Source organism: Cinclus cinclus, chromosome 2 (genome assembly GCF_963662255.1).
Source record: "Cinclus cinclus chromosome 2, bCinCin1.1, whole genome shotgun sequence".
NCBI classification, from domain to species: Eukaryota; Metazoa; Chordata; class Aves; order Passeriformes; family Cinclidae; genus Cinclus; species Cinclus cinclus.
The window spans coordinates 32530614-32557518 of record NC_085047.1 but is presented as its reverse complement, the minus strand read 5'-3'; the positions used below and the strand labels follow the sequence as shown (position 1 = coordinate 32557518).

At 37.1% G+C, this 26905-nt stretch overlaps 1 protein-coding gene across 1 annotated transcript in view; it reads right to left on the bottom strand.

Moving 5' to 3' along the window:
- Positions 1–1617: 1617 nt before the first annotated feature.
- Positions 1618–26905, bottom strand: part of ACER3 (alkaline ceramidase 3) — a 49997-nt gene continuing 24709 nt past the window's right edge. Inside the window, exons 3-11 of the mRNA XM_062513825.1 lie at positions 25209–25261; positions 21033–21085; positions 18839–18920; positions 17684–17719; positions 9667–9725; positions 6212–6313; positions 3730–3834; positions 2172–2217; positions 1618–1671 (exon numbers count right to left, since the gene is read on the bottom strand). Coding sequence (XP_062369809.1) covers positions 1618–1671; positions 2172–2217; positions 3730–3834; positions 6212–6313; positions 9667–9725; positions 17684–17719; positions 18839–18920; positions 21033–21085; positions 25209–25261 — 590 coding nt within the window. The remainder of the gene's footprint in view (positions 1672–2171; positions 2218–3729; positions 3835–6211; positions 6314–9666; positions 9726–17683; positions 17720–18838; positions 18921–21032; positions 21086–25208; positions 25262–26905) is intronic.

Genomic DNA, 26905 nt, shown 5'->3' with positions numbered 1-26905 from the left:
CCACATTTTTATCTGAAGGTTCACATCAGTAGGAGAGTTACTGATGGATGTCAAAGATGCAGAGAAACTGCAAACATTAAAGGGAGGAGACCATTTTAGCCAGCACTGATTGTTCAATAGTCAGGACTCTGAGACCTGGGAGACAGCTTTACAGCTACATGACCATGCTTTGCTGCTGTGAGCATGCTGTAAATCAATACAGATTGGGATTTTGGATCAGTGTGAGCATTTCCCTTCTTTCTTCATAGCAAGAAGGAGAAATCCCTCAGAGCGTCGAAAGCAGAAAAATATTGCATAGAATGACAGCAAGTAGGCACAGAGAGAAACTCTGTTAGTTGCCCCAAAATCAAGAGCATCAAAACTACAGCCTTCACATGAGGTATATTTTGAAAAACTGTTAGTTTAACATTTTCTTTACACATTTACTTATTAACTTTCATCAGCTGGGTAGATAAAAATTGCAGAAAACAGTGTTTGTCTCCCCCACTAATCCCCTAAGTCTCATTTTAAAAGGTGGTCAGCTTTCTCACAGACTAAGCCACGTGATGGAGTAAAAGCAAACACTCCCACTTGTATTTGGGGATATCCTCAACCTCAGTCTTGTTCTTTATTCCTCCTTTGAAGTTTCTCAATAAGAAGATGCTTCTGAAAGTTAGACAAATATTTAAGACTTGTAAAATAATAGAAAGATTAATTTAAAGCTGAACCAGAGCACATCTAAGGTGTTTGCCAATCTGTAGTATGAATGGGAAATGGGATGTTAAAGCAAGGGATAGAAAAGGAATGTATGTAAATAACAATTACAAAAAAAAAAAAGTGTGTTTCTTATGTTTCTACAGTCACTCTACAGTTTTGTGATGAATCACTGGTCAAACAAATTAGGAATTGAGTTCCCAGACACAAACAGGAACACCTATAAGGCATCACCTTTTCAGTGTCTTCTGCTGGTCACACTTTGGAACATCCTCCATGGTGAACCTCTCAGTTGGACTAAAGAGAAAATGGAAGCTTGGTACAAAATGAACTAAATGGCACAGGTATCCCAACCATTTTGCTTAAAATATAAATTGCAAAGGAGGCTGTGGAGAAGCAAGGTAGAATAAAGGCCTAAATCAACTGTTACATACTTCAATAATTGTATAAAAGTGCAAGGTTAAAGTAGTTTGGGTTAAGCATTCAGTTCACTATAGGCCACACAAATACTTAGCTTGGCCATCAATGGCCTGGTTTTGTCATTCAGTTACTAATATTAGTTTAGACCACAGAAAGAACAAAAAACTGAATGAAAAAACATAAGCAATCCACTTCAAAATTGGTTAGTCTTCTGTGACCAGCACGAAATATTACCTCAATATCATCAGCTATACAATATATACATAAAACCCTTGTGTCCTAATCTTTGTTTTAACAACTTAGAATAAAGCTTCACTAAGTGCTATTTCCCTAGTGTGCCAGCTCTTCGCTCTGTTCTGGCCGACTGGCCTCGTAGCACAGAGAAGTCCTTTAATAGCAATGATACTTGGATTGATCCATAATTTTGACACTTCAGCCAGAGTAACTGTTGAAATGCTTTATTCAGCTAGGCCAGGTGATCATGTGCAGCTGCCCAGGGCACAGTCAAAGCTTCTTGGGTGGCTCCACAAACAGAACAGGCCATATTCCAAAAACAAACTGTGAAAAGAAAAGTAGGAATAGGGGAAAGGTTCCTTGGAATATTATGTGTCTTGGAACAGCAACCAAACACTATTAAACATAATCTAATGATAGGGTGGCTTTAAAGTGAAAGCAAATAAATTCAGACTGGCTATTAAGAAGAAATTCTTTTGTTTGAGGGTGGTAAAGCACTGGCACAGGTTGCCCAGAGAAGCTGTGGATGTTCCACCCTTGGAAATGCTCAAAGCCAGGCTGGAGTAGCCTGGGGGATCTGAGTAACCTGGTCTAGTGGAAGGTGCCCCTTCCCATGGCAGGGGGGCCAAAACTAGATAATCACTAAGGTTCTTTCCAACCCAAAGCATTCTGTGATTCTACAAAAATTTCAACTGCATTTCTTGGGATGTAAGCAGAAGTCAAAGACAGTACTCTAACAGGCACAATTATTGAGCCTCACCAAAAGTTCAAATCACAAGATATCCAAATGTACATTAATAAAAGACAAAATACTGCTTGCTTACCTTCACCTTTGGCCTGTGTTTCAGGAAAAGTGTCCTTGTATATAAACTGAGGAGAAGGAAAAAAGCATGCTTAAAATTTCAAGTATAAAACAGCATATAAAATAACAATGTCCTGATCCTAGTTTTATTTTCCAGCTAGAAAAGAATTGTGCCTGTGTTTGCAGAGCTACCCATTCTGCCTTTATTTAGTCAACACAGGAGATGTTAACTTCCAGTAAATCCCCCTACAGCAGACTAATCAGCAAAATAACTTACCCTACTACTTATGTGATGAGAAAGAAAAAAAAAAAACTAACAGGGTCTGGAGCCTGTCATTTTAGAAGGATGAAATTAAATCAGTGTACCACAAAATACAGCAGATGTTCAAGAGGGGGAAAAGTAACACACCTTGATTCTATATTTTATTTCTGTTCTTAGACACTTTCTCCTCTCAGTAGATCTTTTCCTATGAATGACCTCACATTTTTTTAAGTGGTAATGCCACTTTGTGGCATGTTGGAAAAACCTTGCCTATGCTCGATTCCTGCAAGGAATTTTCTTTAAAGTATTACCTCAAGCTCTTTAGGGCAGCAGACAACCTGTAAACCAATTTGGAGCAACTGTTTTCCATATACCTTGACATATTTAACAATGTATGTATATTTATATATATTTATATATATTTACATATGTGTAGGGAAATAAATATGTTTGCATATATATACACATAAATGTAACTATAAGCTACCAGATCATCTAATAGAAAAGTACTATTTTCTTGCATTTTCCTTTTATTAGGTATTTTAACATCTGACAAAAAAGGTAAATACCATGTTAGATGTAGAAAAATTGATATGTAATCAAGTTTTCTTGACTACAGAGGATGTATATGTAAAACACACATTCTCTTTGTTATGGATTAAGTGGTAAAATATTATTTCATTAGATGACGAACAAACAGCAGAAATTCTTCACATATTTCAGCTTACATTCTATTCTTGCTCCTAGTTCCACTAGAGGGTGGTACAGAGCAAAAATGAGACAAAAATCTGCTGGCTCCAGACTTGCTAACGTACATTCTTGTTTAAGTCTCTTTAATACCCTGTCCTTTTGGGAACAGCTCCACTACAACCACTTCAGCCATCACCCTTCTGCACTACAGCAGGATACCTGCTGGTTTTCAGGAGCAACAGCACCTGTCAAAAGATTCGTTAATCTCCTAAATTTAAACATGTTTAAATACTTCAGGATTGCTGCTCAAGAACAGACAGGTATTAATGGCTTACATTCTGAAATTAATATACTGTCAAATAGTTTTGGTTTAACTGCCACAGGGTTCCCATTTTGGAATTAAATTTTCTTGAAGACCCATGACTATTTAAAGATAAGTGATTGCATTTTGAAGAATATAAATTAGTATTAGAGGGTTTTTAAATCAGTTGCAAAGAGGAAAGAAAACCTCACATCAGTTTCATAAGTAATTTTCCTGCTCTTTTGGATGGTACAACATTCTGAAGTATGTATGAACCTGAGAATACTCATAAGATGTGAACATCCAGTTTTAGAAAACACGTCCTACCTCAGCAGGATATGAAGGTAAGAACCAAGCCCTGTGAGAATATGCCACCATGCATGAAACTGTGTCACAGCTCCCACCACAGGAGGCATCTTCTCTCGTAATGCTCTGAAAGAAAGAAATACCATGCAATGGAATATTTTTTCCCAGCTAAGCAATCTCAAATAGCAATGTTGGATTGTCAGATCACACATTATTGTTTCCATATCTCAGACATAATGCTTGACAGGTGAGGCTTCATGGAGTCAGGCTTTCAGCAGGTGAGGAGCAGCAGTTATACTTCACACTGCCAGTACAGAGCAGTACAGATATTGGCAAATTGACTTTCTTATACATTTATAGAAAACAGACATTTCATCATCATATATGATGAGTGATCAATTACTTCTGGACACAAATTTCAGGGAATATACTTATGGCATCCCACAGTCCCAAGTAAATTTGACCATTCCCCTCCCCAAAACCCTGTGAACTACTTTCCATAGGATAAAATTCTGAGTTTAAGATCCAAGAGAGGAAATGAGATTCATCAGACATCATCACTTTAAATCTAGCAATCATACCACCTATTCTGCAGGTCCATGGAAGCTCAACTTGCCTTTCTGTTGGACTCTAAAACAGGCACAAAATGGGTGTTTAGTGAGGAAGCAATTAAAGTAGAGGGTCTGAAAAACTCCACCAATATGCTTAGTATTTTGTAGTTATGGGATGTGAGCAACGTGGGAAGGGGCTAAGGGATGGGGATAAAGAAATAAAGAGAAGGAACTACATTGCTCTTATTTCTCCTGCTCACTAGGCTTCTGCAGATAATGCCTAATTTGGTTGATGGTGGAGGAAATATTTGCATCTGCTGGTCTTTTATTTTCACTTTAATTTCACTTGTCGAAACAAAAAACGGAAAACAACAATTGTATGTGTTAAGGAAAAAAATCTGCAGCTCCTGGAGTAAGTCCTTACCGCTCGATATTATGGTGCTTGGTCCAAAGCTGCTCATTCAAAAATATTAGCACAGAGCTTCAACTGAGTCAGCCCAGCAATGACACTGGAATACACAGACAGTCAGCCCGGCACAACCTCTGAGCCTTTGGTTGGCAGGAAATTTCAAAGCTCAAATTCAAAAGTGTGTGGTTCCAACCAGAGAAACTGAGTACTACAGATTTTTTGTTAAGAATATTTTTAAAAAACAAGGTGCAGATTTAATGAAATACAAAACAACAAAACCCTGAATCAAAACTCAGGTTTGAACTTTAAAACCAAACAGAGCAGGTAGGTGGATGATTCACAAGTTAGACCTTCAGAAAAGAAAGCATTTAAGGGAACTGAAATGCATTTTCTCCAAAGGTTCAAATTATAATACCTCCCAGAGAAATCCAAGGCTCTGCAGATGTCTGATTAAAGCTAGTAAACAAGCATATTTTTTCCAGTACCATAACCAAACAAGTATTACAGGAAAGACACTAACATTTTTTCCCCTTATGAAATGAGGATGGAAAAAAGTGCCTCAACAGCTGCTGTGATTTTTGGACCTAGATACCAGTTCAAAAGCCCCATGGACCCACAGCAGCTCAGCAGGTTTGTTGAATTGGGGGTTAGGATCTCACCAGTGATGTGAGGCAGCTGCAAAAATCAACCCTGATGCAAAGCAACTGTAAACCCAGCCACTTGTGCTGCCAAATAACTACTCTATCTCATCTGTATCAAATGCTCCTAGGGAGGAGGATCAAGTATTATATTAATTTTAAAAAAGTTTCAAGAATACTTTTTTGGAATTAACTTTCAGTAGGCTTAACCTAGCACAGGGATTGCAGACCCAGAAGGGATGGAAAACTTTAGACTTCTTTACAGCACACTGGCTCTGACAAGTTAACCTACTAGGACAATTCTGTACAACAAAGACCCTGTGGCATAACAGTGTTTCAAATTGTCAAAAATGTATTTTCTGGATGCTGGGATTAACCTTTCCATGCTGCAATTAACCTTTCCATCTCCTCCAGCTTGCTGAGCAACACATGGATTGCAACTAAGTGTTGTTTATTGGTAATATGGATATTGTTATAGGTATTTCTTGAACAGTAAAGTAGAACTACTGGTTTTGATATTTTCCTGGGAAATGGCAAGAGCAGAAACTGAAAAAAACCCAATCAAGCAGGATAAAAACACATTCAGATGAAATCAAGTGTGAATAACAGGCTTTAGTCAGCCACAGATCCTCAAAATTACTTCAGTGACATTTTTTCTCTCAATTCAATTTGAAGTTAGAGAGAAAAAAACAAAAAATAAATCTAGAAATGGTTAAAAAAGTTTAAAAAAACCCATGTTGAGTGCTGAATCTAGTCATGAGCAATCTGTATAAAATATCATGGCTGTTTTGTAGGCAGCATACGATACGTATAACGAGATTGACTTGAATATGCATCTCAGAAATAATCCAATCTTTATACATTAAGGCTAATAGAGCTATCCAGACTAGTGAAAAAAACCTCACCTCAATTTATCACAGAAAATGTTGTCCACATTCCAGAGAAAAAATCCCATTAAAAATACAGTTAAGGACGTATAGCCTAGACCTCTAAGCCATGGGTATACCCTAAAGAGAGAAAAAATGCAGTTTATTTCAGAATGCTTTAAGATACAAATATATACTAACACATACTACACTGAATATATGTAACATACAGAAATGCTGTTATATGTAAATAAAAATCTTTATCAATTTGCTTTTTTCCCCAAAAAGAAAAATATACCAACTTCAAATTTTGTCTGTTTAAATATTGTATTTTACTTCTCCCCTATCCTGATCTTATATTCTCTGAGACTGTTCTTTTACTTCTATAATACTGATTGTTTCTCTAAATACTGCACTCTCCAAGCAAAACCAGAAAGTGGGAAAACCAAAGTTGGCTAAAACATACTAATTCTTCAGTTCCATGTATAATCTTTCATTAAAAAAAAAAAAAAAAGGAAAGAAAGAAAAAAGGCCCTGTTGCAAACGAGGACTCTCTTTCCCAAAAGAAGAGGGTCTTTGCAAAGAAATGATACCTCTATACTAGGGAATTTTTATAAATATGGTCTTTCAAAATTACTCTTCTGTGAACGTAGACTACCAGGACCAACAGCTAACCAAATGAAAGGTATTAAACCCCAGTACTTTTGTGTTCATCTTTGAGTTGAATGCTAGTGGGAATAGAAAAAAAATTAATTTTGGCAGAAAAAAATATTCTTTAAGATATGAAAAACACACTGAAGAATCAGATACAGGAAAGTGCATCATTAAGGAATATACTTCCCCCACATTCAGGTTGGATCATGAAATTGTAAACTTCCTAGATGGAAGGCTCCTTTCCCACTAGTAAGACAAGTCCAAAAGCAAACCCAAATCCAGCCTTGAAAGGCTGCCAAGAAATACTGTTCAAGTTATTTTTAAGCATTATGAATGTTCAGTTTTGATTCTGGGTTAAAACACATTCCTGAGCTGCCTGTTCCTCCACTGTGTGTCTTACAGCGCATTTCAGAGCTACGAGCACTGGGAACCAAAATGTGCAAAACACAACAGGCAGCTTGCCCTGTGCAGGAAGCTCTAACCAGATACAAGCTGTACATATTCACAAATTGACTGCCAGCATAAACTAGCAAAATTATTATTTGTTTAGTCTAATAAATGTGTGGAGCACCATGCAGTACATGGCAAAGACTACACTGTAATATTCCCCTCCCCCCCCCCCCCAGTGCTCCAGAGACATAAGTGAGACCATGACATGACAGAGCACTAAATGGTATATTAAACATGCTGGTAATTAGATAATTATAGCTGGAATTGTTGAGGAATAAACAGTGGTGTTTTGTGAAGGAATAAATTGGCATCACTTATTAATAGGGAACATGCTTTGAACAGAGAATAACATTCACCCAGTTGTAATCTTGGGAAGGGAGCAGACCCAACAAGGAGATGAAAAGTGTGGGGAGAACAGGCAGGAAGAGGAACAACTGGTGAGCATGGGATGAGGTAGTAGCCTGGAAGGAATAGCATGCTGTTCTTTGGGATTTTCACTCCAATCTCAGCATGGGCCTTGAAGTCACTCTAAGAAATATGAGTGATAGGAAGTGAAGTAAGACAAAACAAGCAGAAATCGGGGCCAGTATGTGAGCTGGAAGAGGCTTGGCCAAGTGCTAGCACTACTGATGGAAACACAGGAATATGTTCTAGCAGTGCAGAGAAAGTAAACCAAAAAGTGTGCTTGGGGATGAATTTTAGAGAAAAGAAAGGGTACCTTCAGGTTGGCAGAGCTTCTCTAGCAGAACTAATTTAAAATCAGTAGTAGTTTAGTTAACGCTTAGATGTAGTTTAAACCTACTTCTCTTCCCATTGCAACTTTCTACCCAGTTTGCATAATAACACCAATGGGGGAAATAAGTCTTTGTAGGGCCCTGTTGCAATGGAGTGATCAAATTAATTAAGAATACACACTCCAAGCTCCTAAAACTGAAGCAAAAAGTAGGTGGAACTTCAGAGACAGACTTTGCTGGAGCAAAACAACAAATGATACTTTTGGAGGGAAGGCACTGATGTTACTGATAAAGACAGAAGACTATTAAATGCTTCAGAAATAATGAGAATGCACAGCTGTGGAATTTGCAGAAGTAGAAAAATAGCAGGCCCAAGAGTTTGTCTACACAGACAAAAAATTTCATCTGTGAGACTAGAACTGTGCTAAATCCTTGAATAAGAACAAAATTAAAATGACTTTAATTTGATTCAATTTAGTTCCCCTTGGAGGTGAATTAACGTAGTATCACTTAAGATCTCTAGGAGAGGATTAAAATTTCCGGTCCATAGGTTTGAAAAGTGCCTCTAGATTGATCATTGTTTCTAAAGCTGCAACACACTATCATTTTTAAGCTCTTGCTTAATAAAAATTTCTGTGAACATTTGCACTTGGTCTATGGGAATTTCTTGGGGATTGCCAAACCACCTGAACTGAAATAGCAATTGGAAGGTGATTCAATGAATGTACGTGATCCTTGTGGGTGTCTTCCACCTCAGGATATTTGAGGATTCTGTAATACTTAAAATTCACATTTTGTTAAATTCTTCCTTGTGTTCCTGAACAGACACATGTGGAACTTGAAACAAAATTTAACAAAAAGCACATTTAAAACGATGACAGAAGAAAGAAATAAGTAATTTTCAGAAGCAATCCCCAAATTGAGAACATCATGAAGAGAACATCAAATATTCACAGGGGATAGACAGAAATGGACAATCAATTGTCCAATTGAGCCTCTGAGAGCTAAAGGTATGTGTTTACTCCAATACTGACTAAATTCCATTTTCTTCCCTTTTACCTATCAAGTCTTTACTCAGGTTATTCTAATGCTTCTCAATGTCTCCTAGCGCTTTTAATACCTTTTGTTTGTTACAGTTTTAATTTCAATTTCCATAACATTATGCCTAACTTTATCCAATCAAAACTGTAAGAAAAACTATCACGCGTCATTTTTTTTAAAATACTTGAGGAGGGAAGAGGAAAGGAAATTACTAATTGATGGTTCCACTCTGCAGTCTGACCACTCTCCCAGTATTATCATTAGAGTTTGGACACTAGCAACACATTTCACACTACCCAGCAATATGAAGACAAACTCCATTTCTGTTTAAATCTCAGGCTAACAGCTGAAGCCACCAGCAGAACACTGACAGTATACACTGATCCTAAGTGTAGAAATCTCAGTTTAGTTTAATGTTATCTCAGTGGCTTAAAAAAAGTGTAAGGTGATGAGCCATTCTCTTTCAGCCCAGGGGAGCCTAGGAACTAACATTATGTACCTAGTTACAGAAATTCTCCCATTGACAATTTCTCATGTTAAGCTGACCAAAAAAAAAAAAAAAAGCTGCAAATGCTATGCTGGTAACTTACAATGCTGAATTAAATGGTTACTTACCATAATACTATATAAACAGATCTTAGAACTATGATGGAAACTAGTGTTCCATACATGATCTGAAAATAAAAAAAAAAAAAAAAGAGATAAAATTCAGCAGTTGGGTTCAAGAGACCTTATAAAATACTACAGGAGTAAAAATTTTTTGAAGCCTCTGTTTTTTTTATTTTTAAGTCTTATGAAAATAGCATTCCTCCTAACTTCATGTCCAGAAAGCTTTCTGTTCAAGTTCCAAATAAAAGTATGATTATAAAGCAGGTACTTTATACACTTACAGAAAACGTCCTTTGTGTGAAACCAATGTTCCACTGTTCTGAATCAGAAAGCAAACACTAGATGGCACTCAGAAAGCATCGTGAAATAAAAAACAGTAACTAACCTCTATTATCTCTCCTCTCTCTGTGCATTTTAGCCCAGGATTGTACAAGCATCAGCCTAAAACTGTTTTTTAAAGCTGTACTTCTTTCATTGATACCCGATTAGTATGTTTCCTGAAAGCAAACACCTGAATAGACTATGCATTATTCCCACACTGAGCAAGGGGAAGAACTTTCCAGGAAGCATTTCTAACAACTATTACAGATTGTTTGGATTCAATCTAATTATGTAGTGGGAAGGCTGCACACTCTGAAAAGATCCATGAGCAAAATCTGACTCACTGTAGGCTTGATGAATTTGAATGCTATCACCTGACTTATAAAAAGTCAAAGTAATCATTTATGTTTTGCCTTGTGATCTTTAAATCACTCTCTTCTTTTTTATTCACTAGCTTAAAATCCATGTTACACCACCTCTAAGATGCACAGATTAAAGAAGAGAAAAAATGTGGCCAGTCATGCCTGAGAGTGATGCAGAAGTCACTGCAGCAGGGAGGATTTTTAGACAATGATGACATTCAATTACTTTCTATAGTTTTTATTCTGAACACTGGTTTCCTCCTGCCAAATGGCAGCTTGTTCCAAGCAGCTGTGCCTTGCTCTTTTTGCCTCTTTCCAGTGGCCCACAGGCCTGCCAGTATATTTTTCTTCCTTGTTCACTGACTTAAATTTCTCATCTTGCTTCTACTTAGTTTCTATCTAATTCTGCCTTTGTTTTACATGAAACAGAAAAATTATAAAGCTTTGCTGTCTATTTTTAAAAGGCACTAAGCAGAAAGAAGCGTGCTTACAGACCGGTGTCCTTGCCATGTTCTATTGACCTCCTCACACCCTCCTTCTTTTCAACTGTCTTTGAGACAGGGACTGCCTCTCTCTCTGCTCTAACTGGGGCGTTCAGATCCTACTATCCTGCAAGCATGTCTAGTCATCCCACATAAAACAGGTTACTGTAATAACATAAAGTGAAACCTGCCTTCCAAAAGTTCATAAAGGCATATTTGCAAACTCCTTTCATCTTTAAGATGAGGTTAGTAGCACATGCTGTATTATCAGTGCACGTATACAGAACAAGACAGACAACAGAGCCCTTATGTTTGACAACAGGTAAAAGTAAGCTCCAATACTGTATTCAAAGTCAGTCAGCACAGCAGCTCTTCATTTGCATTCAGAACAAGATTAAAGAACTTCAGTAAATAAACTACTACTACTGTTCTGCTGTGCGTTCTGCTCTGTAGAGCTTAACAAAGCAAAACTATTTGAAAGGCTAATTGGTTCTGGCTTGTAATTTATACAAAGCTGTTAGTTAATTCCAGTCCCCCTTGTTGGGGTACAGAATATAAACCAGGAAAAAAAAGAAAACGGACAAAACCTTGTAGACACAGCCTGAGTATCAAGTGCTTATCAGTCCCAAGCTAAGGGTAGGAAGGGGAGTGCTCAGGTGTGCTAGGTGCTGTCTGCTGGTACAATTCTTCACTGTTGACATTTTGCCTAAAAAGATCCCACCACAGAAATACATTATCAGCCTCATTTAAAACAGCCCTTTTCATTTTTTCTAATTAAATCCAGCAATTTATTCTAAGAGAGGGATGGTACAGAGGAAGATACTCCTAGAAAGGTTACTCCAGAATCCAAATTACAGTTTGATTTGCTGATCTTCTCCTCCTTAAAACTTCCACCGCTAAAATACTCCTTTGCAGTAGAGATATGGGAAAAACCTATCCATTAAGGGCAATTTCTGTCATACACCTTAGGGGTTGTGACCACCCTTATGCTTGTATCTAAATTGCATTTGGATTCTTTGTAGAGGGACTTCAATAGTGTCAGAGTATGCCCAGAGAAACCGGTCTTAAAGGCAGCCCAAAGCCTAAGTAAAATGCTACCTTTTTCAGCAGCTGCTAAAAGCAGGAAAGAACAAAAGCTAAGAAAAGGTTTCCTTGCAGAGTTTCCGGCTTGGTATTTCCTAGTGATTTAATGGCTTGCAGAAGAGGACAGTATTAATGGATGGAGGAAATTAAAAAAAAAAAACAAACAAACAAAAAAAAAAAAAAAAACAAACAAAAAAAACCAACCAAACAAACAAAAAAAACCCCAACCCTTGCAGTGACTGAAGAAAAATAAGAAGAATATGTCCATAGTTGACACTTCAATTTCTTGCCTTTTCCGCTTCCCTACCCAAACAGGTTGTTAGCAGTAAAACACACTTGTGTTTAAAAGCCTGTTAAAGACTGGAACAACAAGCTGTTCTGCTCTGCATGCTCCAATCCTCCTCGCTGGAGGTGAGCACCCAGGAGGTGCTGCTGTGATATACAGAGATTGTAGCTGCATGCCTCTCTCAGCTGTTTCTTACTAGACAGCTACACACCAAGCTGCACAGCTTAGTTCAGATACCAGGCAGCAGTGCTTACTTTATTTCCTTTACCATCCATGGCTTTACTATTTTTATCTTGGTAAAACTTTGTTAGATCTTACCCATCCACCCAAAGAAGGACAAAGTATAATATTATATAAAAAAAGAAAAATCTGCCTTATTCAAGTTAAATTTTTCCATTCCTTTAGCTTCCTTTATCCTTCTTTCCTTTAACTAACACATCATTTAAGTGGCAGATGACAACCCAAGCAAGTTTCTGCTATTTTGTCTCACATTGCCATTAAATTGTAAGCCAAAGTACATCTTTGTACTGCAGTTGAAACGAAAAGAAAGATCAGAATCTCAATCTTCTGTTACCACTAGACAGTTCTCTCTTTGCTGTTTCAGATGCAAATAAAGCTGTGCATATTTCAGCTTTGAAGGCATCTTTGCAATTGAGGGAAATTGAGGGAAAAGTCTGAAGTCTGATGAATACACAGTGGATTGCCTCTTAAGAAGGCCAAATATGAAAAATTTCCTAATTCACAAATGGGAAGCAAGCACTTCAGGGTTTAATGTCTGGCAGGAATTATGGAGGCAATTAAAAAATGTGGAGGCAATTAAACAAATCATACATAAATTCACTAATGTAAGTCAGAAGCAAGGCTGGTACTCCACACTGAGAAGGGGGCATACACAACAGGTTCTTCATCTACCCTTCTAGCACAGAAAGAAGCTGTTGCCTGCTATTTCCCCTTCTCTGTTTCCTCTGCTCCTGGCCTTCTACCCATGCCTGGTTAATAAAATCAATTTATCAGCCTCAAATATTAGTATACATGTTGGGCACTGCACTGAGAGATATCAGGTTCTTGGCAACCAGCTTATCTAATAACCCAACCAGCTATCAAAAGATATTTACTTAAGTATTTGGATGTGGAAACTGTATTTGCAATTTTCAACAAACAAAACTGAGTTCTACATGGATTTGGATTTCTGAGAAGAAATTTGAGCTGAGAAAAAAAGGAAGGACAACCCCAAGAAGACAATGAAGCATCAAGTAACTCAACACAGTTACATCTGTGTAGTACCACAGGCTGTCTTGACAGCTCCCAAATGAACAAAATCAGATTCACTGGGTTTGGTCCTGTTTAGATGCATGTATGTGATGGCAAAATGACACACAAGTCACTGCTGCTGTAGAGCTTCTGGGATACTGCCTGCCATGGAAAGTCAAGCTTCCCCTCCAGTGACTTGTAGAGCTGAACTTTTGGAGAGTCGGAATATCCTTCCTCATTCCCTAAGCTTCTGTGCAGGTAGAAGCAGCAGCCAGAATGAAAGCTGGACTCGCTTGGGAAGACATCCCCAAATGAGCTGTGTAAGAGTGAAATGTCACTCAAGTTAGTTTTATACGTGCTCATCAGCAGGACAATGACAGAACAGGAAAGGCTCTGTGGTGAAGACATGCCTGAAAAGGTCATTCTGAAGAGAACACAGGGGAACCTGAATGTAGAGAAAGTAAGAACACATTCCACTAAAAGGCACAATATATTAGCCACGAGCCTACAACCAACTACTGCCTTAGCAGCAGGAGGGATGCTGGAGAGCTGTAAGACTTCCAGTGGGTCCACACAGATTCCCCAAGATGGTGAATCCTGCAAGTCTGAACTGGTTGTGCCCAGATATAACATATTCTTCATGCAGTTTCAGGCTCCCTTATGTACTTCTATATATACATTGATCTTGATTTCACTTCCTTCTTTGCACTTGTATATTTAAAACACCCCTAGAGAAAAAAATCTATTAATTTTTGTATTGGGGCAAATTAAATACCTTTTCCTGCCATGCTTACTTTCTCCTCTTACTCAAAGTCATCTGGAGACGTAAATCAAATACTTGTATTTTACGTCTATCAAAAGTAAAAATAAAAATCCCTGGTCATGTTGTTATGCTGTAAACAGAGAACACATCCACTCCCTCTCCTGCTCTGGTGATCTGCGAACAGTTTAGAACAAGAATAGTTTGTATTTGTCCATCAGTGCACCACCTCTTCCATTTTCAATCAGTCCTCATCCTCAGGGCCTCTCAGTTATCTCTTCATTTCCTCCAGTGATAACTCAGTGATAACTCTGAACTTTGTATCATCACAAATACCAGCAGTACACTCTTCTTTTTCCTGCTACAGGTTGTCAAAAAGGAAACCAACCAAACAAAAACAATCCCACTACTCATTCCAAGAAAATTCAGGCTTTTTCATAATCTCCTTTAGTCATTTTTCACTAGTCACTACCTTAACCCTATTTGCAACTCTTCTGCTGATCTGCTTCTCCAATTGGCTTGGTTTCTCATGGGGCACCCCAAGAACATGTTAGAATGCCTGTTTTTTACATCACATTTCACAATGTAGAAGAAACAGATATTTAAATAGCTGTTTAAAGAAACAAATATTTAATCTATTTTTCCATTAACCTTTTAATTATGTTTGCTAAAATTTACCTCAAATCATCACAGCAGATGACTACACAAATAAAACAGGTTTTTAGAACTATTTCACTATTCACATAACTCGGCCCACTAGCTGAATGAGGGTTTTTTGGTCACTACAAGTGATCAGATATGGTATGCAGCAAGCAGACAAATCAGGATGGAACACATTGCTTTTTTTGTGACAACTTCCTAAGCTTCATCTTATTAGAAAGAAGGCTACTTGTAAGACTTGAATTGAAAGTTTAGCTTCCAGAGTAACTATTTCCACTTCCAGGGCTGTCTCTATGTCTGTAGATCACTTCACACTAGCAGCCATTCTTCCCCTGCCCCTTTCCTTGTATACATGTGGTAAACACGGATGAACAACTAATCTGATTTAAAATTAATTCAGAGGAGAATTAAAACCAGAGTTTCCCAATCACATTCACATCAGAAAATAAATTCGTGTGCCTGATGGAACAGAGGGGAGAGGCACAGCTGTTTTCAGTGACAATGATGCTGGCTTAAAATCAACCAGGCAACTGGGGTGTAGGGTTGTTTAGCACCGTGAAAATTAAGACTAATAGTGCTTTAGCCTGAGAGATTTGAACATAAACAAGACAATATATGCCTGTAAAGCCCATTAATATATTTCATTTAATTGATGAGGGGGCAAAAAATAGACCAGTTGTCAGTCAGGAATTGTTTCTTTCCTTCTCATGATGTGCTGCCTCCAACAGCCCCAAACATGCATCTCATCCCTCCTACAACTGAAACACTAAAACCCTTGAAGACCCCTTAATACCTGGGTGCAGAAAAAGAAGTTGGTCTCTGTTACCACTGTGCCATGGATAACAAACTGAAATCACCTTTATGCCGCTCTGGCAGCTGGCAATTTATGAGCCTAAATTGGGAAGGCAAGTAGAAAGTAATTTGGGGGAAAATGAGGCTTGGATCCTGCTTGCTAAATATAATAGGATCCTTTTTTCCATTCTTTCTGGCCTCCTTCCAGAGGGAAAAAAACCCACAATCCATACTGAAACAACAAACAATAAAAAGCTATCCTTGTAGTTCTTCCTCTTTTTGCAAAGCTGACAACTTAAAATGATCACAAACACCTAGAGGAACCAAATGCTATTTTATCCTCTGATGCTGCTTTTTAACCCAGTCAGAAAGACTGTGATTTAAACTATGACTGCATAAGCATATTTAATTTTACTTCAAGTCTAAATGACCCATTCACTTTGAAAATGCTTCCAGAAATTATTTAACTTTTTTTTAATGCACTCTGAAATAATGTACAAGTATTAAGAAAATAACCTTGCTCAGCTGTGCAATCAGGGAAATATTTCCTCAGGATTAACAACATATTTGGCAAAGATTGTGAAAAAAATGAGTACAGTACTTGAACATTTGGAATTCTGCCGTAACTGTATGTTCTCCATAAAAATCAATTTGTAAAGAATTGTTGTAAAAAGTCCAACACTTTTATGGGATCTAAATATTTTCTACATTGGTTCCTCATGTATAAATTATAACAGAGAATTCATATTCTGAACCTAAGAGAAACCAGATGCAGAATATTAAAGGTCTGGGACAACACTTTAAAGTTTCCCTAGTTCCCTCTTTCCCAAAAAGTAAATGATACCTATTGTTTTAGTTTTTATGACATGGGCCAATACCTATGCCAACACATCAAACTGGACTATAGTAAAGCTGAGATGGATTTATTCCAATTAATCAATTATTTGCCCAAGTTGATTTAAGAGATAAAAGCTCATTCTAAATAGTAAATTTTACCACTGTTGTTAACAAAAATACTCTAAGTCACTTCAAAACCAGTTATGATCAGCTCAGTAAAAGCACCATTGTCACTTTCATCCCAGCCAGTATCTATCTGCTGGAAATGTAAGTAAGGAAAAAAAAAAAAAAAAAGATTTAATTAATATCACCAAAAAAACCCCACACTGCAATTTTCTCTTTTATCTACAGGTAGGGTAACAATTCACATTTCTAGGGGAGATTATTTAGAGCAGCTGAAAATTTATTCTCTTGATCAGCACTTCACTAATCCACCAACAAGAGCCATGAATCATTTTTACAACTGCTGATGCAGCAGGCACATTTTGACAAGTAGTGGCACTACCAATTTCAAAAATTAAGGCTTTAAAGCTCTGTCCTGCAAAGAGCTCAGTGCCTTTTTCTTGGCAATTTTTCAGCTGTTATACCTAATCAAAAATCATAAATGAAGGAAAACTACCCATGGCACACAGAAACAAGCATTATTTCTAACCTCCTGTGAAGAGGTAAGCCATGCAAATCCTATCCCCACAGGCAGGGGATGCATATTAATACTCTTGGGCTGCTACTCACCTTGAATTTCCACAAAGTAAGATTGAGTAGTTAAAAAACCCAATAAACTAATGTGTTGAAGCAGGGAAAACAATGTGGTGCCAAGTCAATCAAGCCATCTTATGATACAAGGTCATAGTTTCAAAGCAGCTGCTAATGGAAAGCAGCAGAAAAAGACTCATTTAGCTGTTCCTCTCTCACACACCTTAGGGTCACCTCATTACAATTGCCACTGATGAAAATCACAGGAAATATTAGGTCAAAAGCTAAAACACAACACACACTGAAGCATTCTAGTTTTTCAGGTCACTAAATAAGAGGATGGTGACATGACAGGCAGCAATAAAGCTTAAAGAAAAAGCAAATGACAAATTGCACTTCCATCTTTCTTCTAGTAGAATACTGTAACACAGTCCACTAAAACAGCATAGTTAAAAACCAAACTAAAAATTAGCTCTTCCAACAGAGCAACATTTACCTGATGGAATACAGGCTCTTTCAAATCTAGGTAAACCTGAAAAGATTAAAAAAGAGAAACAATGTGCAACAGAACCATCATAATATTATTCAACTAAATACTGCCAAGGGTTCTCCTGTTAGAATCAAGCCATGAGTGCCTATTCATTCACCATTAAAGCTGGTCAAACATTTGAAGTTTCCTCTGACAGAACCTGAGGTTTTAACCGTGGAATTATTTTAAACTAAGAAGCACAAATAGAAACATTAACATCTAACATAAGGCTTTTCATTTAGCAGAGTTGAACACACACAAAAACAATAAAGATGCTGAAGTTACCAGATGTTCTTGATATGCATTGCAAGAAGAAAGCATACTCAACTTTGATTTGCTATTATTGTTTTTGACAATAATTTAACATTTCAATTCATTTTACAAAAAGCTAGTAGTTCTTCCTATTCATAATACAGTTAATTTAATTTATGTTTTTGAAGAAGGCACTAGACCTCAGGCAAAATGTACCACAAGTGTAAAAAATTTTAGGAGAAACAGAAGAGGCGAATATTTTGGTAACTGAAGATGACTTTATTATAATATACTTTAATTTTTAAAGAAATGGTTCTCAATAAAAATTACATAGGAAATTCCATCTGTGGTTGGCAGCCAGCATATGAAGCTGAATTTATTCATAAAGGAAGAACACTCCACTGACAAAGGGAGTCAAGGTAGCCATGTGTTAAAAAGTTAGAAGCCTTTTAACTAACAGCTAAGTTATTCTCTTATTCTGCCCATCTTAAAACACCAGTCTGCATCCTGGACTGGGTATCACAGTTCACTTTTTTGCAGTCAAACAGAATGATTCTTATTTCTATAGATGAATTAAAATGAGAGAAGGTGAGGAACACAGCTTATCCAAGGTTTCATATCAAGTTCATGGCAACTGTTTTTTTCTAGCAACTGGATTATTGCTTTTCTTCCTTATTTATTCTATACAGTGGTTTAGATAGAAAGGTTTCAGGTTCCTCTGGCCAGCAACATAATTTCCCCAACAAAAGAATAATTTGTCTTTCTTGACTGGAAGCGAAAGAGATTTAGTATTGCTCTATAACATTTCTCCACTGTCAGAAAAACTGCCAACCTAAGGGTGAAAATACTGTATTAGAAAAAGTTACTTACTATGCTGACTACGACGCTGTATGTTATTAACAAGAAAAGCAGTGCATAATTGACTGTATTCTTGTACTTGAAACATTCATACCTGGAAGAGAGGATAAAGGAGAGAGATAACATTTATCACTTACCATATAATGGATGCAATTTCCAATGTATAATACTAAAAAAAATTGTGAGAAAATTGATCCAAATTGGTCTTCGACACTTCAAGAAACTCCAACTCCTTCAATAAAGATACATTATTGTAAAAAATATCATATTCTTACAAATAAATGCTTTAAAAAAAAAAAACTAAAGCAAAATAAACCTAACATCAATAAGCTCAAGCATATGCCAAAAAGTGATCCAATCTTAGAAAAGTTTGGGAAGCAGAAGTGTTTTTAAAAGGTGCTAACAGGGTGATAATGGATGGCAAATTAGAAATTAGCTTAAAATGCAACAGAGCTGTCAAAAACATTACTGAGCAAACAGCAGTGTAGGAAAAGGACTGCCTTGCAAAACAGTGAACTGAGATCTGTTAAAATGTAGATTGTTTATGGCTTCACTACAGTTGCAGTGCAGTAAATTTGCTGGATTGGGTACTGGTAGAAGTGGAAAGTAAAACCACCTGACTGCACCCAGTATGTAAAACAACCAATTAAAATTACCTTCACAATCTCTACACTTCACCTCAGTCTGAATTGTGATGGAAATACACACACATCCCAGACTGTATCTCCATCAGAAAAAAGGTCCAAAAATCCCAACAAAAATGAATTTCGAGAAGCGCATTATCATCAGGGCTGGAGGAAGCTGTCTGTATAATTCCAGGTTACACCTGTCTAGTTTCTTTGTTTATAAACTTGGAGAAATAAACACCATCATAAACTAATAACAGGAAATAAAATAAAAACACATCTGGGAAACAAAGAGTCTAAAGGCAGCACAATGTGCAACATTCAAAATGGTTTGCTGAAGTAATTACACAGCTTGAGAATCAGCAGGACTGAATGATGGGTAAGAGAATGTCCTGTGCACAACCACCTGCAACTTACCTTCAAGCAAACTAAAACAATTATTAAAGGCCTCCTAAACTACACATTAGCTCATTTTTTGGAGCATTTTAACTGCTACCAGACATATATACACAGAATCTTATTGGAGCTATAAATGCAGTAACAGACTTCAGTGCTTTTGAAGATAATAAAGTAACCACTGCACTAAAAAAGAAATTCAGATACATTTTTGTAGCTACTTCTCATCCTTTTTTCCAATCATATTCAAATCTGATAAATGCAAAGGCAATTTCAAGGCAATAGGGAGCTACAATGGATATACTTCCACTAAAAGAGGCATTATGATTCTTGTCCTGAGTTTGAACAAATCACACTAATGTATGAATCACAGACTGAGGGCAGTTTCCATAGATAGGGGTTTAGTCCTAAAGCATCCATAGCAAGCAACCAGTAATCTTCACCAAGACATCAAAATTTTCAACAGCTGAATATTTGATATGTTCAAAAGCAAAAAGACCTTTTTTACCTCTTTTTGTCTGCAACAATCTATCATTTGGATTTGCCAAGTGACAGAACAAATCATACTAAATCCAGATCTTGCAGCAACAGGCAAGAAAAAGCCAACTTTGGGTGTCTTTACAGTTGTCAAATATTACATTTCTCCCAAAATTAAATGAGAGAACTCATCCTGCCATTGCATTAAGCTGTCTTGCATGTTCCAAGACATTCTCCCAAAATATACATTCAACTCCTCATAAAATATCGTCCCTTTAATTTTCCAGATGAGTGAAAAGCAGGTTTAGCCAGAAAACTGAAATTTGCATTTTGAGCCAGACTACATCATAGAAATCCAGCTCCAATAAATTATAATGTTGCTAATTTTGTAGGCATTACTAAAGTTGATTTTATTATGTCAGCTGTTTTTATACAAGTAGCACTGAGCTCTGATTGTATACTACACTAAGTCTTTAATGAGTGGGGTTTTTTTCCCTACTAAAAGAAAAACTGGTAAAATCTATCTAAATTAGCAAAAACTAGGACTAAAGCTGGCACTCTAATATCATAATGCTACACAAAATCAGATCTCACTGAAAGCAGTGGAAGCCTTCTCTCTATATATGCTAAATTTGGCTTCAGAGAGTCTGCATTTCAAAAGTGAACATTTCATAAATATTCAAGGAAAAAGATTAACAAATACTTACAGGCAGTAGACAAACACACAACAACTGTATATCATTGGCAGTTCATCCAACAGCTATAAAAAGCAAAGACATCAAAACATGAAAGCCACTTTTAACTCACAAGCTTGTCTAAGTTAACTAAGGAGAGGTAAGTCTTAAGTAAACAGGACTTTTTAAGTTATTTGGATAACCATCTTCTTGACTGTACTCTAACACGTAGCACTGTCAAACCCTGCTCAGCTACCAAAGCTGCTGCATTAAAAAGCTTATTACTCTGAATCTTTTGAATATTATGCTTCATAAATACCCACGCCTTCAAAGAACCTTGACATTTTTGCTGCTCATGACTCTTAAAATATTTGTATGAATTAGTTCTGTAAAGCCAGCCTGCAGAAGACCATCCCATCTATGACCTTACAGTCAGTAGCATATTCTTTCTTTACAGAGAAATTGAAACACAATTTTTCCATAGCACAAAATAAAATTTTAGCCTATTAGGATGGGCAATATGCTTGCATATTTACTTCCTAATTTTAGAAATTTCTTATGTTGTTTTAATTCAGAGACACTTTGTTTGTTTGTTTGATGTGGGGTTCTTGTGGGCTGTTTTGTTGGGGTTTACCCCCAGAAATTATGGAGACATATAATGTTTTATTGTCTTAAATAATTTTTATACTTGGGGAGAAGACAGGTGTATTACAGCTAAAAAAGTTATTTCTTCAGGAACTTGCCACCTTAATAGAATGGAATTAAAATTGCAATCACAAGAGAGTTGATTTCTCAACAGCAGGTACACTCAAAATTGCCATTCATCATTAGAAGGAAAAAGAATCATAGCATAATTTTCTTGCAAAACTTATCATCAAAGAACTTTCATTAATTTCTGCTTATGAATATACAGTTAAACTTACCTCCTCTTAAGAAGGACTGAAAATCATGGAAAAGAACAAGGATACAAATGGATCAATGAAGATCCACAGCCTCTGATTTCTAATATGTTAAGCAAACATTAATAGTTAGGACTTCCAGAGCTTGACTTTTAAGAAAAACAAGAACTGGATGCAAAAAAGATTTTGACCTTTTTCCATCATCACTCAAAGTTCTTGGTGGCTGTGCCTGTAAAGAAATTGCTTTCCCACTACTGCTACAGGGTACTTAACAAGTTCATAACTACGTTATTCTGAACAATGAGACTTGTTAAGAGCAGTAAGTAGCTTACTCAAACACTTTTATAAAGCCAGCCTAATTCTGCTCATTTTGGGATAATTCTCTAACTGCACAGTTAAAAACTTCACTTTAGCTTTGAAATTTCCTATTGCAAAGGAAAAAAAAGTGGATCTAATTCTTTATGGAAGGAGAGAGATGTATTAGCTTGTTGTGATTTTGGTCACATAAAGTTCTAGAACTGTTTCACAAGAGTTCTAAACAGCTCTGCTGCCCAGCTGCCACTGATAAGGCTGATGTTGCTTTCCCCCCCACACTGCCACTGCTTCTTTCCAGTGAGGAGATCAGACTGGTCTGACTTCATGGAGAGCCAGATGCTGAGCCAGCACACAGCCAACCTTGCAGAGCAAGGTTTAAATCCCAGCACCTGTGCATTGCAGGGTCATGGACCACAACAGGCAGCACAAAGACAGCATCAGGAACATTGGCAGCAGCTGAAGCTAACAGGCATGTTCAGTGGCACCTTACCTTCACAGTAGGTTATCTTTGCTGACATGCCTTAGAGGGGACAAAATAGAAGCAATAGCTGAATTCAGCTTTATAGTAATAGTGTTTTACAAATTCAGAGATCTGCTCTTCCAAGTCTGATAGGAATTAGCTACAGGATTAATTCACGTGCCTGTTAAAGAGTATGAGTCATTTAATACCTCATAAAAGAAGAAAGCTGGGGAAGAACAAGAAATACAATACAGGAAAATTTTTCAAATTTGGCAGATGATTACACTTTTAAGTTCATATGCTGGCAGCATCTCAGGGACATTACAGTAGCAACAAAGAGCCTCTCAAAAGATCTTAACTAGAATTTGCAGGTAGAAGACAATGAGGTTGGTATGCAAAAGAATTAATGTTTCTGGGAGTACTGTCAAAGGCATGCCAAGACAATGAAGAACCGTGGAAAGAAGGGAACTCACAGAGCTGATTTCACTGGCTAAATAAATATTTTGTGCATTCCTCAAGAATCCAATCAAGCAGATTCCCATAAAAATAACAGAAAAAGGGGTGATTTCCTCACAATTATTTAAAAAACTGCTTTCAAGAACAGAAACTTTCCTGTTTTTCTTAATTAAGCAAATTAAATTAATAATTTACAGTATTAAGACTGCAAAACAAAGGTAAAAAAGTCTCCTTGAACAGCTGTGCTGATTTTTAACCATAACAAGAGATAAAGTGAATGAGAAAAGTTTATTTACTGGTTGAAGTGCTTTCTCCATGGTGATCAGTAAGCAAACAATTGGAATAATTATGGACCACTTGTGGATTTCACTTGGCTGCCAAAATAAATGTACTTTCTCCACCTCACAGGAAGCCTTTTACATCAGTTGACAAAATGATGCAAGACGTTCCTGCTTCCCTCTCATCTGCTTCTGCCCCACTTTATTTACTACAGTTCACATGCCCCTCAGTTGTTCTGATGCAATACCTGAACTATTGGGCAAGTATCAGCAAACCGACTTGGATTAAAATAAAGCCTCTACACACACACACACACACACAGACAAAACCTCCAACAACAACTGAAAAATAACCCCAACCAAGACCAAAAAACACCCCAAAAACCCCTCACCTGAAAAAAAGCAAACAAAAACCCACAATCTCCCCCCCCCCCCCCCCCTTCATAAAAGGTTTCAAGTCTGGATAATCTTAATGATTGTGATTTCAGGGGGCCCTTGCTCACTTCTGCATCAGTGTGAGAAAGAGGATTTGAAATACTGGCCATGATAGGAACAAGTAGATGAGGGAAATAATATGAAAAAGGTGGAAATTCAAGGCAGTTTCACCACCAAATATGGAAAAATGGCACGCTAATTTGGGAGGGAGTGGTGAAACTTTTTTTATGCCAAGAAAAGCACCAAATATTCTTGTATGCTCTGTGGAAACTGACAATCTCCATCACATGCCAGAGATACAAACCAAAGCATCGTGGAGGCAAACATCAAATAATCAGCAATATGTAGGTCCCACTGTGATCAGCAGAAATGCAGGACTCTATTCAGCTGCCACAGCATAGTTGCCTAATGCCACCCAAGATGCTCTGTCACCTCCAATACACCCGTCCAAGACTGGAAGATATGATGGAAGTCTAAGAAAGCTGCACTTCTGTGGGATGGAAGCTGGAGGCTTGACAGGACACTCACAGGGTCTAAAATAACACTAAACATCTCTGTTTAGACAAATGAATCTCTTTTGAGCAAAGATTGCCAGTGGAGTCTGTAGAATGATTCAGCCCAGCCAACTGCCTCTCTCCACTCCACTGATTTCACTGTATTTCCATTGACTGTGGTGGGAACACAGACTTCCAGCAGACTTTTAAATGTAGGCTTCTTAATTTTGAACAAAATCCCACTTCACCGTGACTTGTATTCAAAGATGCATTTCCTTAATCTTTGCAGGCCTAAAACAGGAGAATAGGACAAGACTTCCTGTGTCCCTTTAGAAAACAGGAAATACCAGGAAAATCCCTATGTCCTGTGACTTGTTACAGAATGTTGTCTACTCGAAAATAAGAGAAAAGATGACTCAATTACTGCTACACAGGAGATACTGATTTCAGTATTAATGCTACAGGTACATCTAGATAAATAGAAACATAAAGATGAGACAAGTTACAATAAATAGCAGTAACTATAGTTTATACTGCTTGCTATTATGCCAAAGCTGCAGGAATTTTAAAGTAACATCTTGTGTAAAAACATAACATGATTTCCCAAAGGATCAGCTATCCTCTACCAACGTAAGCAATTTATGATAGCTCTTATTTTAGATGCAAGTATATATTTCTGTATATAATCAGTGGAAAATATCTATTGAAACAAGATCTGCATTACTGCTTCGTTGAGAGCAGGAGCCATGTACAATGATACTTAAGTCAGATTAACTCATTTTATACAAGTTTCATCTAGCCAAGAAATGGCAAAATGACTGTACACTGAGATACACAGAGAAAATTATTCACAGCTACTTATCAGTACTCACCTGCATTTCATACTTCAGGGTCATGTGGAAGCACCAAGATCCCAATCCCACAGCTGAAACCAAATCAAAACTATCATCAGCATAATGGTAGACATGTAAAATTTTCAGGTACATTAACTTAAATGCATGAAATGCATGTTTAACAGTGAAAAAGAAATTAGAATATCAGCATTCCACTGCAGGGGCAAGCCCCAAATTTTCCACAGCCTTCTACTTTATATATTAATCACCAATGAAATCCCTGAATTTAGGGGCTTTGGGTGTCAGTGCCCTCTTTACCTCCCCTCAATACTGTGTCCTATGAGCTGGGTGTAATCTCAAAGAGGAGAGGAGCAGAGGGAACCCAAACTGAATTAAATACTATACATCAGCTTACCCTTTTCCTTTTATTTTTTTAAATCTTAAGTAAATTAAGATTTCTCTTTTCCAACCCTTCTACAAGGGAAAGCATCATTCAATAACTAGTACTCCTGGAAGCCTCTCAATACTTCTGCTTACTGTCCAGTTTTAAAACATGCACTTCACTGAAAGCATTTTGTTGTCTCCACATAACATGGTGCCAATAACATCAAAGTCTCAGGTTTGATCCCTACAGAAGCTGTTCATTCAAGAGCTAGACTCGATGATTTTTTGTGACTCCCTTCCAAAGCAGACTATTCTGTGATTCAAAAGCAGAAGTGAATTGCTACTAGAACTCAGAACTAGAATTTTGAGGCAAACAAACCAACCCCACAGAGGATGGATTCATTTTGTGAAATGAGATCATCATTTCCAGGCCTTCTCTATAGAAAGATAAGCTTCTAAGAAATTATTTCTATTTATTTGAAATACTTTCTTTACACATTTTGAATTTACTTCTCAAATTACTTTATGAGACATGCTTTGCCTATACAGTTTCTTTCAGTCAGGCATGAATAATGCTTCTTGAATTTCTCTGTTTAGAGCAAAGCTGGTACAGTCTTTAATGCATCATTTGTTACTTGGAAATACTATCAGTAAAACACTCTCATTAAGCACCACCTCAGTTTTATTGTGCAAGAACAAGTACAGTAATGCGATGTCTTGTCTTCCTTAAAGAAATTATGTTTTACCTCAGACTGTAGTTTCAGAGGAAGCCAAGTGATTTGCACTCAAGCCTTGATCACTGAGTAATGCTGCCATATTTTGTGGCTAGAGTATCACATTGCCTACCCACCAGTCAAGTTGCACTGATGGATAAACAAGAATTCTGTCTCTCTGCACTCTGTAAAGAATTGCCAGGACAGTCAAGAGACATGTCTGGAGATGCTTCCTTAGATGTTATTAACTAGAACTATGATTGTTACACCTGATCAATGAAATTAAATACCTAAGCATGTAGCTTTATTGAAATGCAAAACTGTAATATAGCAACATTTCACAGTGTATCACCAAACACTTCATTGTCATTATTTCTCTGGGAAAATTAAGCACAGCTCCTACCAGAAAATAAACAACCACATGCACTACTGTAAACTGTGATTATGTTGGTTTGCTTCCGAAAAATCTTTCCAAACAATAAGCAACAACTGCTTTCACCTTCATTGAGATTCTAATGAGAAATTCTCATAGCCATTTTTTTATGTATACAGAATATATGATGACAATTGTTCATTCTGGAGAAAAAAAACCCCATTAAGATCATCACTAAAACAGTGCCATCCATTATCCTGGCTGTC